The sequence below is a fragment of the Prionailurus bengalensis genome, chromosome B4, assembly GCF_016509475.1.
Source record: "Prionailurus bengalensis isolate Pbe53 chromosome B4, Fcat_Pben_1.1_paternal_pri, whole genome shotgun sequence".
NCBI classification, from domain to species: domain Eukaryota; kingdom Metazoa; phylum Chordata; class Mammalia; order Carnivora; family Felidae; genus Prionailurus; species Prionailurus bengalensis.
This window is the reverse complement of record NC_057358.1, coordinates 16,723,642-16,742,152: the sequence shown is the minus strand read 5'-3', so window position 1 is coordinate 16,742,152 and position 18,511 is coordinate 16,723,642. Positions and strand designations below refer to the sequence as shown.

The 18,511-nt window shown below is 38.7% G+C and overlaps 1 protein-coding gene across 4 annotated transcripts in view; it reads right to left on the bottom strand.

Annotated features, from left to right (window-relative positions):
* Positions 1-2,048: 2,048 nt before the first annotated feature.
* SLC39A12 (solute carrier family 39 member 12) overlaps positions 2,049-18,511 on the bottom strand; it is an 86,290-nt gene continuing 69,827 nt past the window's right edge. For all 4 annotated transcript variants that reach the window (XM_043561624.1, XM_043561625.1, XM_043561627.1 and 1 more), the window contains one exon: positions 2,049-2,635. In XM_043561624.1, coding sequence (XP_043417559.1) covers positions 2,507-2,635 — 129 coding nt within the window. In that variant the 3' untranslated portion in view covers positions 2,049-2,506. The remainder of the gene's footprint in view (positions 2,636-18,511) is intronic.

The following is an 18,511-nucleotide window of genomic DNA, read 5'->3' as shown; positions in this document are numbered from 1 at the left end:
TTTAACAAAAGAAGGGCAAAGCTCTAGGTGTCGCGGCTGCTTACCTTTAAGGCGACTATGAGTACAAGTGCAGGTCTGTGGACTCCTCATCCGGTAACTCCTGTAACTGATCCTCTGCTCCGAGACCAGGAGGCAAAGGGAAAGGAGTTTCAACCTAGAATGCTGGCCTAGTGTGAGGTTTACAGAGTGGTTAATCAACTTAACGGGAATCACACAGCCCTTGGGCAGCCGGGCTGTGTGCCTGCTCTTTCTCGAAGCCAGCTGTGGCTGACTTCTACCGAGCCGGCGGAGCTCCAGGAGTGCCTCAACGAGCAGCATCAGGATCACCTGGAAGCCGCTCAAAATCAAAGTCTCAAACCCTACCCAGACTCACAGAATCAGAAACTCTCGGGATGGGGAGGAACAGTCTGTGTTTTAAGCAGTCCCCTGGTTGATCCTGATGAGGCTTTTTGGGGTGACAGTGGGGTTCACGGGGTCCGGAGCCGACGGCCAAAAAAGAATTCTTGAAGTCGTCTTTGGTGCAAACAGGTGATTTTATTAAAGCACGGGGACTAGGACCCGTGGGCAGGAAGAGCTGCCCCAGGACCATGAAGAGAGGCTGGTTATATACTATGGAGTGGGGAGGCAGGGAGGGGGGAAGTCCAGGGGAAGTTTCCAGCGAGATTTTCATATGCTAAGGAAGACTCAAGGGATACTGGAGGCCTAGCTATTGTCAAGCTAGGGTTGTTTTTCCCTTTAGCAAAGCATTAGCATTAAGACACAGGGAGTTCCTGGAGGAACACCAAGTATTTGTCAATGGGCTGCAGGTTAGAAGGCAATTTAGTTCTATCTGCCATTTCCTTCTGCCTTTGTTCCCCACATCACTATGGAGGGGTGATGGAGGCTTAGATCCTGCAGGACAATGATCTCTATCAGTTAACCATTTGTTTTTCCCTCTTTCCTTTGTTCTTGGGTAGCCAGGAGTGCCCAAGGAATATCACACATCCCACCTGCTTGGGGAGGGAGGGTGTGGATGTTTGCAGCCTATCAGCTTGCCTTATGTTCCCTCCTCACTCTTACTGGATGCCACCATTTGTGAACTGCTGTACTTTGTCATGAGGCCCCCTGAAATCAGGCTCTAGAGACCACTGAAGAAGAAACCCGCCTCACTTTGAAGTCAAATAAAGGTGGTAGAAAAAGATTGAGTTTGGGTGGGACAAGGCAGAATATCTATTTACCGGTAAGAAAGGCAGGAGAGACGGATTGGATTGGTTGCTACGAGTCTTTTTGGCAGTCAAATGGGCCTTTTCCCTTGTCAAGATATATCATTAAAAAAATAAGAAAAATATTAGGCCTCTATTTTCCAAGAAAAATAACTAAAGCCGGGGTTATTTTCTATTTTAATAAATTGGCTAGGTTGTCAGTAACGTTGTTTGCACATTTCATGAACTTACCTACTGGAATCATGTTTAGATTTCCTCCCAAAAATATAAACTATATCACATTGTCAGTAATATTATATCCATAAGCACATTCTGTTAAAACCGTGACAGTTTAGGGGCGCCTGGGTGGCTCAGTCAGTTGAGCGTCCCACTTCGGCTCAGGTCATGATCTCAGGGTTTGTGGGTTTGAGCCCTGCGTCGGGCTCTGTGCTGACAGCTCGGAGCCTGGAGCCTGCTTCTGATTCTGTGTCTGCTTCTCTCTCTGCCCCTCCCCTGCTCATGCTCTGTTTCTCAAAAATAAATAAATGTAAAAAAACAAAAACTGTGACAGTTTATGCATTGATCTACGGCCTGACTTAAGCTTTTGTTATTTAAAACATTTTTTTGAACTTCCCTTTTTGTTTCCAGCTCTCCTTACCTGTTTTGTTTCCAGCTCTCCTTACCTAAAACAGGTTTCATTTAGTGATTAGATAGAATGTTCATGTATTATCCTCTAGGCTTCCTGAGTTTGCTGATGTAACATCACTTATGAGCCAGTGGGCAAGGCTTCTAGAACTATACGATATTGGTTTTGCAAGAGTTGGTTCAGAATCTGACACTCAGAAACAGAAGGTAATACAAATCACTACATTAACACTAGGCTTTATTACATTTGTCTGTCATTTAGTTTCCTTGGGGTTTGTCATCTTACAAGCAGAAAAATATTATTGACATCACAGAAGCTGCAGCCAATTTATCCCAACAGGCCTCTGTCCACTTCAAATACTACAAACAAACGTTCTTTATTAGCAAAACAATATTGTTTGAAAGTTTCCCAGAATTAATTTAGAATTTCCTAATTACTAAAAAAGATACGAGTTCCATCATGGTGCTGGGAACTAAAACCAGAATTTCAATTGAGGGCAACGTGATCTTTGTATCCTAGAACAAAAGTGCCTTATAAAATTAATAACTTAATGACCTAAAAGACACATACTTCGTCTAAGATAACAATAATTAATTTACAATCACTGTATAGTGTACGACAAAAGAAACAAAAGGAGGCCATATAAATTCGTTTTTTGAAGAAGTGTGAGACTCTTAACTTATATTTTAATATTTTGTTCATATATAGCCAACAGTAAGAGAGAAAGCCAACCTAGGGTCAGTCCAAAGTTCTGCAGGAGAAACATCAACCAGGGTCGCCGTGTTTGAACATGAGTCATTTCAGGAAGCTAAAAAAAGAATAAAAAACCAGAATAAGATCCAGATATATTCACTGCTGGGAAAAGTTTGGTGGGAAAACATGAGACTGTTATTCAGAACCTAATAACCTTTCAAATTCCCAAAGCAGTTACAAAATGCTTAATACCTACTCCCAACCAAAATTTGAAAATGTAAGATAAATTAAGTCATTTGATTGCGGTTAGAAGAATCCTAGTGTTGCCAGAAGTCTTAAAATGACAGAGTTATCAACTGAAACCAAGCGCAATCCTTACTTTTGTTTACTGTGAAGTAGATAATAGATGAAAAGTATTACTTTTGACTGTTCTGTTAGGTTTATGGAGCCATTAAACTTACTGGTTGTTACAAAGCACATATTTGTTTCCTTTCAAAGAGATCTTCAAGGTCTTTCTGACCTTCAGAACAATAAAGGAATCACACCCTAAAGCTACACTTCACTCTCCTAGAGGCCAGTGACAAGGGTTTTGTTTGTGAAATGGCTTTAACACCATTGACAGCAAAATGTTCCTGTGAGCATCTAGGAACAGCACCTCAAGGTAGTATTTTTTCTTTCTTTCTTTTTTTCACTTGGCCTTTATTATTTTTTTTAATATGAAACATTGTCGAATTGGTTTCCATACAACACCCAGTGCTCATCCCAACAGGTGCCCTCCTCAGTGCCCCTCACCCCCCCTCCCCGCCCTCCCACCCCCCCCATCAACCCTCAGTTTGTTCTCAGTTTTGAAGGGTCTCTTCTGGTGTCTTTTTTTTTTTTAATTGAAGTACAGTTGACACACAACGTTACATTAGTTTTGAGAGTAACACGTAGTGACTTACCACCTCTACACCGTATGCTATGCTGGCCACAAGTGAAGCTGTCATCTGTCACCTTATAACGCTCTTACACCGTGGACTATATTCCCTGTGCCGTATCAGTCCTCCCTGTGATGTGTTTTTGTCTCACATTCTTTCAAATCCCTCACCCCGGGAAGGTGAGTGGAGATCTCTCGTATGACATAGTCATTTCTATTAGAAAACAGGCTTAGGTCAGCCTGGAGGGGAGACTTAACTCACCCATGCCATTGTTGACATTTTGGGTTGGATAATTCTTTGTTACGGGGGTTGTAGGACGCTTAGCAGCATCCCTGACTTCTGCCTGACATATGTCAGCTGTACCTCTGACCCCAGTTGGGACAACCAACAATGTCTCCAGATGTTGTCAAATTTCCCTGAGGAGTAAAAATCACATCTGGTTGAAAACTGGGTTATTTACAGCAAGAAAAAGATAAAACATATAAAATGTGCAAGGGTTTTAGATTTACGGCAAGAGAAAACAGGTTGATATACTTTTTTTTTTTTACCTTGACATGTTTTTTTTCAGGCCTGTACAAGAGCATCTGGAATGTTCTATTTGGGTATGCTTGAGGTGGATATTTCTCCCTTTTAAAATTAAATAAATGGACAGAATGAAGATTAGGATTATTGTGTCCTGCTATCTTACACCCTAACATGGAGCAGTGGACTAGAAGGCAAAGTAGGATCCAGAAATGCTGTCCTGGGTGGATGACTTTAAAGAAATTATGTGTCCTATTGATTTGTCTCTGCCATGGTTAAACATCAGGTTAATGATACTACTTGAGAGTAATACTATTTGGTTCATTATCTATTATAAACTCAAAATGAAATTTGAAAATCCATAGAATATTCCCAAAGAGCCAACAATTTATGGTAATCTGGAGGGATTAACAAGATACATGCATCAGAGTCACCCCATACATCTGATTCTCAATAGTTTGTAAGCAATTTCCAAGAGGTGACTCCAAGGCCAGACAACATGGGCCACCAGTTCCCTTCTGTCTCAATAATTTATGTTTCAGACCATCTTGGTGACACAATTAATTATGCCATCTCTGGTAACATAAAGGCTGAAGCTCTGACCAGCCTTATTTCCAAATACACTAAGGTATTGAGATATTGTGTAGTTCCCTCTCCTCCCTGTTTTTCAAGCAAAGTAATTAATGTGCATTTACAAGATGTGGATGAATTTACAGCTCATCTTATGTCCGCTGTGTTCAGCACTACCTGACTGTTCATCTCTGATGAAGTAGAAGTAATTTCTAAAAAGATTTTCTTGGTAAATGCTCATAAAATGTGAATGATTTGCTGAACAATCATGCTGTTTTCAATGATGTGTTGAGAAAACTACTTCAGGCAAGACAGAAAGCATGGTGACGAAAATGGTTCTGGTTCAAGAGACAGAACTTGAGATTTATTTTCAAACCACCAGTGTCTTAACCTACAATTGAGAAAGCTCATTTTCTAATTTTCATCTTTGCCTCAAACTTCTAGTCAGGATCTTTCGTTGGAAAGAAGTAGGTCTTGATTAGGTAGATTTAATAGCCAAAAAGTTGTAGATACAAAAACACAGAAATTAAATGAGGGTCCTGGGGCTTCCCGCAAAATCTCAATCAGTTTCTGTCATGACTCAATCCAAAGAAATGCCACAATTTTGAAAAACAATTGTTTGATCTATTGTTTTCCTCACTAGCCTGTTTGTAGACCTGCTGTTTGCTTGTAGTGTGTGACACACGATAGAATTGAATAAATGTGTTTATAAGAGCTTCCAGACTCTGTCAGTGGCCCCATTCCCAGGGAGAAAACCAAGAATCCTTTATTCTGAGTATGCACATGGCATTGTCCACAAGAAAACATCATGAGGATTTTACAGCTCCAGGAGCAACCGTTCACATGAACTCAATGTCTTCTGGGAAGTTTTGCAACTTAAGATGACATTTTGAAAATCCATAGAATGTTCCCAAAGAATATTCCCCTGTGCGTTCAGAAAGGGGAGCGAGCATGTTATCTCTAACCGATTCATGGGAAGCCAAAGCAAGCTTCCCGCCATCCCGACCTTGGTGGACATTTCTAAGGCATGTATATTGATCGCCAAGGGGCCTGGAACACATAGCCCCAAGAGAGTACACGGGGCAAACACGAACACGACGGAGGGCCAAGGATGGAGTTGTTACAGTGTACAATCCTCTGCCTACTACAGCAACGAGATGAGCGGGCTTCCTGTCCCAGTTCTGACATCACATTCATGTGACTTTGAGTAAGTCATTATCCTCCTTGAGCCATGGTTTCCTCAGAACCAAAAGGAGTTAATAATTTAGCTCTTGCAGGATTATGAGGAGTAAATGGGCTGCAGGATATAAGAAAGGGCATGATAAAATGGATGTAAATGAAAGTAAGCGCTGCATGAGACCTGTAGCCAGAGCATCCTGAAAGACTTCAAGGGAACGATGAGCTGCTAGAAGGCACACCCAAATGGATGGCAAGATATCATAGAGTCGGGGCGCCCGGGTGGCTCAGTCAGTTAAATGTCTGACTTCGGCTCAGGTCATGATCTCACAGTTCACGAGTTCCAGCCCTACATCAAGATCTGTGTTGACAACTCAGAGCCTGGGGCCTACTTCAGAATTTGTGTCTCCCTCTCTATCTGTCCTTCTCTTGTTCTAGCTCTGTCTCTGTCTCTGTCTCTGTCTCTCTCTCTCTCTCAAAAATAAATAAACATTAAAAAAAAAGACTAACCTTGTAAGCCTATAGAAATGGACAAACAATGAAAATCGACATTTAAAAAAAGTTTAAGGAGATTCTCATCTTGATATGGATCATCTTGATTTGGATGGTCTATCTGAACTTTGCACGTTCGCATGTAAGTGGATTTTGGTAAGAAAATCGAGCTAAGCTTGCTTTTGAGAAAATACTTGGCTCTTTTTTGGATGATTATGGATGAATATATAAATCGTAATATCTCTTGGATATGCACCAAAATACCAGAGAGTCTCACAAAAAGTCTTTCCAAAAGACACAAATGTAAAATGCCAGATCCCAACCGTGTCTGATTACAACATTTCACTTTCTTTGAACTTACCCATATTTTTGTTATCATTTCAGTCAGTAAATTTTGAAGGGACATAAAGATATATATGCATTCATTTTTAAGAGTATATATTTTGTTTTTTCTTTTTAAAAAATTCCTGACATGAGTTTTAGTGCTACCCATTTTCCCCTGGATTTCAAGAGAGGAAAGTCCCTTTTTCCTCTAGGGCAATTAGATTCCCTTATTGAATAATTTTATAGATCCTGATTATATCCTAAGACTAGAGGGGGTGAAATGATGGATAGAGTATGTTAACAATGAAGTAAAAGGTCAGGAAAAAAGAGAAATGTTAGCAAAACACTTTTGCCCGGAGATAGAGCTAAGAGATATGGTTTTTAGATTGCTGCCAGAAATTTGGAAATCTTGAAGTAGAAAGCAACTTTCTTTTTTACCTCCATGTTTAGCAAATTCCCCAACTCAAATCAGTGGATGCCAAAATATGCCAGCCAAGGAATTGTAATGTTCTGGCAAAAAAGAAAAAGAAAATCTTTACCTAAAAGCCTTTTAACATGGTTTTTTTTTTTTTCAGATTTGAATCAGACACTGGAGACCAATTCCCTAGATGGACCAAGTCTACATGGTGACTGACCTATCTGTAGATAATGGTCCCTATATTTCTATTAATTAACTGAGATGTAGGTATGGTGACCAAACCTCTGATTAGAATTTCTGGACATTTAGAAAGTGATATGAAGCACATGATTTATACTTGAGTCAGTCTCCATAACTGTATTCATAGTCTTAACTTTTTAAAGGGAATGCTCACAGAGAATGTTAGAACACATGAGGAAAGAAAGTGGATAAATTCTAATGGCATGTGCCTTGTAATAATTATATACTAGGGAGGACTCATCGCAAAGGAGGATGATCTATAAAACATTCTCTAGAACTAAGATTTTTTGTCTCTCCTTACACATCTAAGCTGCAGAATCTTGCTGTGCAAAGCCTTCTCTGTCTACTTCTATCTGTATTTTGAAACTGGTTTCTTGTGGGTATTAAAGCTCTATTGCTACATATTTCAACATTTACTTTCAGTATAGATCATAAATGTGTGTACTGAAAAAGAAAGTTCAGCATCCAATGCTTCTACAAAACACCAAAAAATCAAAGTCCTTTCATTATTAAAAATTTATAATTTAAATATAAATATTCAACATTCACTTATTTAAAAAAATTTTTTTTAAATGTTTATTCATTTTTGAGAGAGAAAGAGGCAGAGCATGAGCGGGGAAGGGGCAGAGAGAGGGAGATACAGAATCCAAAGCAGGCTCCATCCAGGCTCTGAGCTGTCAGCACAGCCCGACGGGGGGCTCAAACTCACGAACCATGAGATCATGATCTGAGGCGAAGTCAGGCGTTTAACCAACTGAGCCATCCAGGTGCCCCTCACTTATTTTTTAAAAAGTTTATTTATTTATTTATTTTGAGAGTGAGACTGAGAGTGTGAGAAGGAGAAGGGCAGAGAGATAGGGGGAAGGAATCCCAAGCAGGCTCTGCAGTGTCACCACAGAGCCCGGCATGGGGCTCGAACCCACAAACCATGAGATCATGACCTGAGCTGAAATCAAAAGTCAGATGCTTACCTGACTGAGACACCCAGGCGCCCCTCAACATTCACTTAATTGAAGATATTTGGTGATGTTTTTTCTGAAGGTAAAATTGTAATTTAAATGTTTTTCCTTTCTCAGGAATACGTAGTTTTTGACATTATTAACTTTCAAGAGAAATAATTTGCTTCTCCATTCATGAGGCTCTCTTGATAACTGACTTACACCATCTTCTTTTCAGAAAGACCCTAAAACCCATTCATTATGCACATGGAGTTAGGTATGCATTTGCATTTGCTAAAAGGAGCCGTTCTCGTTCCTAAGAAATATGATGAGAGGGGCGCCTGGGTGGCGCAGTCGGTTAAGTGTCCGACTTCAGCCAGGTCACGATCTCGCGGTCCGTGAGTTCGAGCCCCGCGTCGGGCTCTGGGCTGATGGCTCAGAGCCTGGAGCCTGTTTCCGATTCTGTGTCTCCCTCTCTCTCTGCCCCTCCCCCGTTCATGCTCTGTCTCTCTCTGTCCCCCCAAAAAAATAAACGTTGGAAAAAGAAATATGATGAGAGAGAAAACCTCAGAAATGTAATTTGTAGGCTGTCCTAATAATACTTACTCTCACTAGGGGCACACATTCCATAGGTTGTTCTAATTGTCACATTTTTATTATTTTTATTTTTTTAAGTTTATTTATTTTGACACAGAGAGACAGCAAGTGAGTGTGAATGGGGGAGGGGCAGAGAGAGAGGGAGAGAGAGAGAATCCCAAGCAGGCTCCACGCTGTCTGCACAGAACCCAATATGGGGCTGGATCCCAGGAATTGTGAGATCATGACCTGAGTTGAAATCGAGAGTCAGACACTTAACCAACTGAGCCACCCAGGAGCCCTCGTCACATTTTTAAAGAACTTAATTGTGTCTTTGCAGAAGACCCACACCTGAGAACAAGATGGAAGTTTGTTAGTGAAAGTCATGATTTGGCTTTTTTTTTTTTTTTTTGGTAAAAAAGATGAACAAACTGAAAATCAACAACTCTTCTCAGATATGACAGAAAAGTGAGGTCCAATGACTGACCCACACGTTGGAAAGAAAGCCAAGTGAATATACAGAATCACAACTTACCTGAGCAGAAACCTACAGGAAGAAACTTTTGTGGGACCCAATAAGCCAAGGTAGGGAAAAAGAAACACACAAACCTGTAATTGACAAATTATTACAGGCTTAGTGTAGACAAGCCTAAGAATTAAAAAATTTAGGGGGACCCTAAGTCTCAGAGGGTCCCCCACACTTTTGTTGATTTTACTGCCAGGAGCTCTACCAAATTCTCACAGTGAATATTGGGGGGGGGGGGGGGGGCGGAATCCCTCTGTGCTTTTATCAAGAGGAATATAAAGAAGCCATTTTGAAATCCTTTAGAGATTCTGATCTTAACAAGGATTTCCCTTATGAGAAACTATTTTATCAAAGTCTAACCTGCTGGAGTTTTATCAGAGCCTAGGGAAGGGAAGTCCTCAACTTCACCCCACTGTAGCCATTTTCTTCCACCTAAAGGGGGAGGAGGCAAGAAGTTCACAGTCTGGAAGCACAGGCTCCCCACAAGACCAAGACCTAATCAAAGAACTACGGAAGGCTCCCCTTCTCTCCATGCCTTACCACGCCATTACTACAGGACTCTTGGCCACACAATTCCTTTTAGCCAGTACAACAGGTCGTGCTTTCAACCAAAATAACATGAATTACTAGAAGGCAAAAAAACACAGTTTAAAGAGACTGAACAACCTTTGGAACCAGAGTCAGATACAGCAGGAAAGTTGGCATAATCAGGCCAGGAATTAAAAAAACAAACAAACTGTGACTCATATGGTAAGGGCTTTAATGGGAAAAGTAGACAACGTAAATGATAAAAGATAGATAATATAAGCAGAGAGATTCTTCTAAAAAAGAATCAAAAAGAAAAGTTAGAGATGAAAAACACTGCAAGAGAAAAGAACAATGATGGGCTCATTAGTGTACGGGACATAGCTGAGGAAAAACTCTGAGTTTGAAGCTATGACAATAGAAACTTCCAAAATTGAAAAGCAGAGAGAAAAAAGACCCCAAAAACCCAAAACATAATATCGAAACCATGAGGGAAAATGTGTAATATAGGTGTATTGGTAATATCAGAAAAAAAAAAAGAGAGAGAGAGAAAATGGAAGCAATATTAGAAGAACAATGGCTGTGAATCCCCCCCCCCAAAATATCAGGTACCAAATCCCAGCTCCAAAGAAGCTCAGAGAATAGCAAGCGGAGATGTGCCAACAAAACAAAACAAAACCAACCAACCAACAACAAGCAAACAAAAACAAAACACCCTTCACGTAGGCATATCATTTTCAGACTTTAGAAAAACAAAGGTAAGAAAAAAACCTTAAGAGATGGAAGAGTAAAAAACAAAAACAAAAACAAACAAGCAACCAAAACCAAAACCAAAACCCAAACAAAAAACTTATATAGAGAGGAGCAAGGACAGAATTATATCTGAATTCTCCTCTGAAACGATGCAAGAAAAAAAAAAAAAAGAGTGAGAGAAAATGTTAAAAGTGTTGAGAGAGAAAATCACCAAGTTAGAATTCTGCACCTCCAAACTTTTCCAAGAGTGAAAGGAGGGAGCGCCTGGGTGGCTCAGTCAGTTAAATATCCAACTCCTCATCTCGACTCAGGTCATGATTATACAATTCGTGAGTTTTAGCCCTGCGTTGGGCCCTGTGCTGACAGTACGGAGCCTGCTTGGAATTTTCTCTCCCTCTCTCTCTACCCCCACCCCACTCATGCTCCTCTCTCTCTCAAAATAAATAACCTTAGAAAACAAAAAGAGAGAAAGGAAAATAAGACTTTATCAGACAAACGAAACTTGAGTAAATTTGTTGCCAGTAAAAAATGTTAATTGAAGTTCTTTGGAGATGGGAAAATGACAAAGGTCAGAAACAGGGATCTACACAAGAAAGGAAGAGTATCAGAAAGTGAATAAGTGAAAGCAAAATGAGAACTTTTAGGTTTTAAAGTTCTAATTGATCCAACAGATAATGGTTTCTTCAAAATAATAGCAACAATGTATTCCATTCCGTATGCTTGTGTGTGCCTATGTATGTATGCTTATGTAGTATTGAAATAATTGACAGAAATGATGCAATGGATGGGGAGGATGGATTAGGAATATTTTCTTATTACAAGGTACTTTTATTATCCATGGAGCAGTGTTATTTGAAAGAGGAGTTGGATAACTTGTAAATGTATACTGAAAACTCTAGAGTAACCACTTAAAATACTCAAAAAAGAAGTATAATTCATGTGCTAACAAATGAGTCAAGTGGAATTATATAAAATGCTCAATTAAAATCACAAGACGGAAAAGGTGTGGAAGGCAAAAAAAAGGTAGCCATAAAGAACAAAAGGCAACAATTAGAAAACAGTAACAAATATAGTAGATTTTAATCCAACTATATCAATATTCACTCTAAATGTCAATAGACTAAATACACCAAAAAAAAAAAAAAAAAAAAAGAGGGATTTTCAGAACGGATCAAAACATGAGACCCAACTATATGCTTTCTACAAGAAGTCCATTTTAAATATAAAGGCACATATCAATTAGAAGTAAAGGCATGGATGAAGATATATCATGCTAACACTGAGTAAAAGAAAGCAAGACTACCTATGTTAATTTCAAACAGAGCAGACTTCAGAGCAAGAAATGCTATCAAGGATAAAGATGGGCATTAAATAAAAACAAAAGACTCAATACTCCAAAAAGACATAACAATTCCTAATATGTGTGTACCTAACAACAGAGAGTTAAAAAATGTGAGGGGTGTCTGGGTGGCTTGGTCGGTTGAGCATCCGACTCCAGCCCAGGTCATGATCTCACAGCTCGTGAGTTCGAGCCCCGCGTCAGGCTCTGTGCTGACAACTCAGAGACTGGAGCCTGCTTCAGATTCTGGGTCTCCCTCTCTCTCTGCCCCTAACCCACTTGCATTCTGTCTCTGTCTCTCTCTCAAAACTAAATAACACATTAAAAAAAGATGTGAGACAAAAATTGATAGAACAGCAAAGAGAAAGAGACTGATCCACTATTATTGTTGGAGACCTTAACATGCTTCTATCAGAAATGGACAGATGCAGCAAAAGTTGATTCTATGAAAACATCAATAAAATCTATAAGCCTCTACCCGGTTAAGAGAAACAGAAAACATAAATTACTGATATCAGAAATGAAAGGGGTATCACTACAAATACCAAGGACAATAAAAGCATAATAAATGGATGTTATGAACAACTCTATACCCACAAACTCGATAATCTGGATGAAACACAAAAATTCTTTTAACAGACAACTGCTAAAACTCATACAAGAAAAAATATACAATCCGAATAGGCCTGTATCTATTTTTAATATTGAATCAATAATCAATAACCTTCCAAAACAAAAGTACCATGCCCAGATGAGTTCACCTGTGAATTCAACCAAACGTTTAAGGAAGAAATTATACCGATTCTCTACAATCTTTTCCAGAAGACAGGGGCAGAGGGAATACTTCCTAACTCATTCTAAAAGGCCAGCAATATCTTAATACCAAAACTAAAGACATTGCAAGAAAACTATAGAGCAATATCTCTTATGAACAGATATGAAAACTTCTCAACAAAATATTAGCAAATCGAATCCAACAATATGTAAAAGAACTACACACCACAACCACATGGGATTTATCTAAATACATAAGACTGGTCCAACATTCAACAATTAATACGGTCTATATGACAACATCGACAGTCAAAAGAAGATATTAATAGATGCACAAAAAGCACTCGTTTATGAAAAAAATTCCCAGCAAACTAGGATTATAAAGAAACTTCCTCAAATTCATCATGAACATCTGTAATTAAAAAACAAAACAAAACCCTACAGGTAACATCATGCTTGGTGAGAAACTAGACTTATTGCTAAGATCAGGCACAAGGCAAGGATGTCCCATCCCACTGATGCTTTTTCAACATCAAGTTGAAAGTCTTACTGAATTCAATAAGAGGAGAAAAGGAATTTAAAGGAATATAGAAAAAGATCACTTATGTATAAAATCCAAAAGAATCATCAAAAAGACTCCTAGAACCAATAAGTGCTTATAGCAAAGTTGCAAGATACAGTAATAGACAGTAATATACAAAAGTTGACTAATTTTATACATATGAGGAATTAACAACTGGAATTTGAATTAAAAACACATTAGCATTTATGTTAGCATCAAAAAATGAAATACTTAGGGATAAATCTAAAAATTATGTACACAATCTGTGTGAGAAAAAGTGTAAAGTTCCAAAAAAAGATATCAAGGAAAAAATAAAGAAGCATAGAGATAGTCCATGTCCATGGATAGGAAAAATCAGTATTGTCGAGATGTCAGTTCTTCTACAGATTCAACACAGTCCCATCCAAAATCTCAATAAGTTCTCTCATGGCTGTTGACAAACTGATACCAGGATTTATATGAAGAGGCAAGAGACCGAGAAAGGCCACCATATAATTGAAGGAGAAGAACGAAGTTGGAGAACTGACACTGTCAGTCTTCAAGACTTAATATAAAATTGCAGTAATCACAACAGTATGGAACTGGTGAAAGGACAGAAAGACAGATTAAAGGAACAGAACAAAGAAGCCAGAAATAGACCTATATAAATATAGCCAACCTGTCTTTGACAAAGGAGCAAAAGTAATAAAATGGAACAAAGATAGTCTTTTTAAAAAAAAAAAACCTGCAATGAATCTATACACAGACCTTACATCCTCCACGAAAATTAAGTCAAAATGAATCATAGCTCTAAATGGAAAACAGAAAAGTGTGAAACTCCTAGAAGATAACAGAGGAGAAAACCTACATGATCTTGGGTACAGTGATGCCTTTTTTAGATATAATACCAGAGACATGATTCATGAAAGCAATCATTGATAAGCTGAATTTCATTAAAATTAAATTTTCTTCTTTGCAAAAGACATGTCAAGAAAATGAAAAGACAAGCCAGAGATTTGGAAAAATTTTTGGCAGAAGACACATCTGATAAGAGACTGCCATCCAAAACATACAAAGAACTCTTGAAATGCATAAATAGGAAACAACCCAGTTTCAAATAATGGTTAAAAGACCTGGACAGACACCTTCCCCCAAAGAAGGTACACAGATGGCAAGCAAGCATATTCAGAGGTGTTTAACATCATATTTCACTAGGAAATGTCAAACGAAAACAGCAACGAGATGTCACTACCCAACTATGACCACGGCCAAAATCCAAACATCGATGACACTGAATTCTGACAAGGACCTTGAGCAAGAGGGACTCTCATTTAATGCTGGTGGGAATGCAAAATGGTATAATCACTTTGGAAGACATTTGGAAATCTTTCCTGGAACTAGACATATTCTTATCATATGATCCGGGGATTACACTCCTTGATATTTCCCCAAATATATAGAAAATTTATGTTCACTCAACACCCTGCACATGGACATTTATAGCAGCTTTGTTTGTAACTGCCCAAACTTGGAAGTGACCAAGATGTTCTGCAGTGGGCAAAAGGATATATGCACTGTGGTATATCCAGATATGACATAGTGCCAAAAAGAAATGAGCTATTGAGCCACGAAAAGACTGGGAGAGACCTTAAAACCGTATCCCTAAGTGAAAGAGGCCAGTTTCAAAAGGTACATACTGAATGATTCCAGCTACACTGAATTCTGGAAAAGGCAAAACTACAGAGATTAAAAAATATTCGTGGTTTCTAGGGGCTAATGGAAAGGGAAGAGGCAGGACACAGAGGATTTTTAGGGCAGGGGAACTATTCTACACATTACAAGGGTGGGTATGTGTCATTTGTCAAGACCCATAGCGCATACAACACCACATATGCAATAAATGTGAACTCTGGACTTTGGGTGATAATAATGTGTCAACAGAGTTTCTTAATTATAACAAATGTACCTCTGTGGTGCAGGATGTTGAGAGTGGGGAAAAGCATGCACATGGAGGACAGATGTTATTTGGAAATTCTCTGGACTTTCTACTCAGTTTTGTCATGAACCTCAAACTGCTCTCAAAAATAAAGTTTTTTAACTAAAAAAAAATCCATTTCCCAGTTACACTAACCATATTTCAAGCGCTTGATGAGACAGCCACACATAAAAAAAAAAGTCACTAGATAAATTAAAGAAACACTTTGCGGGAAGTATAGGCCCACTGGGAGAAGAATTATAATGGTTATGGATCATTCTGTATTTCTTCTGCCCACACATTCCTATTGCTCTAAAAATAGGAGAAGAAAGGAGAAGAAGGAAAGGCTAAAGTATATTTTAAGTTACTGGACTGTTTAGTGGCTTAGGTCAAACTAGAGAGTGCCATTTCAGAGTCTTCTGTTTATACTCAGAAGGATCTTTTTTTCCCTAGTATTTTCCACAATTTTATACCTGTATAACATCTGCATATTATCAAATGCATGAACAAAAATGGACTTTAGAATATTCACTCATCTGGGTATTTACAACAAAGTTAATAAAGCATTCAGTTAATTTTTTCTTTTGATCTTTTGAAGGGTCATTTGATAATTACTCATTGATAACATGTTATCTAGAAAATGATTAAAAAGAGACATTGGTCACTTTGGAGAATTTTTTAAATTAAATAGATAGGTAAGTAGATAGTTTACTATGGTTCTTTTTTTTTAATATGAAGTTTATTGTCAAATTGGTTTCCATACAACACCCAGTGCTCATCCCAACAGGTGTCCTCCTCAATGCCCATCACCCAACCTCCCCTCCTTCCCACCCCCATCAACCCTCAGTTTATTCTCAGTTTTTAAGAGTCTCTTCTGGTTTGGCTCTCTCCCTCTCCAACTTTATTTTTCCTTTCCCTCCCCCACAGTCTTCTGTTAAGTTTCTCAGGATCCACATAAGAGTGAAAACATATGGTATCTGTCTTTCTCTGCCTGACTTATTTCACTTAGCATAACACTCTCCAGTTCCGTCCACGTGGCTACAAAAGGCCATATTTCATTCTTTCTCATTGCCAAGTAGTATTCCATTGCATATATAAGCCACAACTTCTTTATCCATTTATCAATTGATGGACATTTAGGCTCTTTCCATAATTTGGCCATTGTTGAAAGTGCTGCTATAAACATTGGGGTACAAGTGCCCCTATGCCTCAGTACTCCTGTATCCCTTGGGTAAATGCCTAGCAGTGCTATTGCTAGGTCAGAGGGTAGATCTATTTTTAATTTTTTGAGGAACCTCCACACTGTTTCCCAGAGCAGCTGCACCAGTCTGCATTCCCACCAACAGTACAAGAGGGTTCCCATTTCTCCATATCCTCGCCAGCATCTATAGTCTCCTGATTTGTTCATTTTAGCCACTCTGACTCGTGTGAGGTGGTATCTGAGTGTGGTTTTGATTTGTATTTTTCCCTGATGAGGAGCGACGTTGAGCATCTTTTCATGTGCCTGTTGGCCATCTGGATGTCTTCTTTAGAGAAGTGTCTATTCATGTCTTCTGCCCATTTCTTCACTGGATTATGTGTTTTTTTGGGTATGGAGTTTGGTGAGTTCTTTAAAGATTTTTGGATACCAGCCCTTTGTTCGATATGTCATTTGCAAATATCTTTTCCCATTCTGTCGGTTGCCTTTTAGTTTTGTTGATCGTTTCCTTTGCAGTGCAGAAGCTTTTTACCTTGATGAGGTCCCAGTAGTTCATTTTTGCTTTTAATTCCCTTGCCTTTGGAGATGTGTCAAGTAAGAAATTGCTGCAGCTGAGGTCAGAGAGGTTTTTTCCTGCTTTTTCCTCTAGGGTTTTGATGGTTTCCTGTCTCACATTCAGATCTTTCATCCATTTTGAGTTTATTTTTGTGAATGGTGTAAGAAAGTGGTCTAGTTTCATTCTTCTGCATGTTGCTGTCCAGTTCTCCCAGCACCATTTGTTAAAGAGACTGTCTTTTTTCCATTGGATGTTCTTTCCTGCTTTGTCAAAGATTAGTTGGCCATACTTTTGTGGGTCCAAGTCTGGAGTCTCTATTCTATTCCATTGGTCTATGTGTCTGTTTTTGTGCCAATACCATGCTGTCTTGATGATTACAGTTTTGTAGGCTAAAGTCTGGGATTGTGATGCCTCCTGCTTTGGTCTTCTTCCTCAAAATTACTTTGGCTATTCGGGGTCTTTTGTGGTTTCATACAAATTTTAGGATTGCTTGTTCTAGTTTTGAGAGGAATGCTCATGAAATATTGATTGTGATTGCATTGAGTGTGTAGATAGCTTTGGGTAGTATTGACATTTTGACAATATTTATTCTTCCAACCCATAAGCATGGAATGTTTTCCCATTTCTTTATATCTTCTTCAATTTCCTTAATAAGCTTTCTATAGTTTTCAGCATACAGATCTTTTAAATCTTTGGTTAGGTTTATTCCTAGGTATTTTATGCTTCTTGGTGCAATTGTGAATGGGATCAGTTTCTTTATTTTAGTCTTTCTGTTGCTTCATTATTAGTGTATAAGAATGCAACTGATTTCTGTACATTGATTTTGTATCCTGCGACTTTGCTGAATTCATGTATCATTTCTACCAGAGTACTGGTGGAGTCTATTGGGTTTTTCTTGTATAGCATTGTGTCATCTGCCAAAAGTGAAAGCTTCACTTCATCTTTGCCAATTTTGATGCCTTTGATTTCCTTTTGTTGTCTGATTGCTAGAACTTCCAACACTATGTTAAACAACAGCGGTGAGAGTGGACATCCCTGTCGTGTTCCTGACCTCAGGGGGAAAGCTCTCAGTTTTTCCCCATTGAGGGTGATATTAGCTGTGGGCTTTTCATAAATGGCTTTTGTGACATTTAAGTATGTTCCTTCTATCCCAACTTTCTCGAGGGTTTTTATTAAGAAAGGATGTTGAATTTTGTCAAATGCTTTTTCTGCATGGATTGACAGGATCATATGGTACTTATCTTTTCTTTTATTAATCTGATGTATCACATTGATTGATTTGTGAATGTTGAACCAGCCCTGCATCCCAGGAATGAATCCCACTTGATCATGGTGAATAATTCTTTTTATATGCTGTTGAGTTGGATTTGCTAGTATCTTGTTGAAAATTTTTGCATCCATATTCATCAGGGATATTAGCCTATAGTTCTCTTTTTTTGCTGGATCTCTGTCTGGTTTGGAAATCAAAGTAATGCTGGCTTCATAGAATAAGTCTGGAAGTTTTCCTTCCCTTTCTATTTTTTGGAACATCTTAAGAAGGATAGGTGTTATCTCTGCTTTAAATGTTTGGTAGAATTCCCCAGGGAAGCCATCTGGTGCTGGACTCTTATTTGTTGGGAGATTTTTGATAA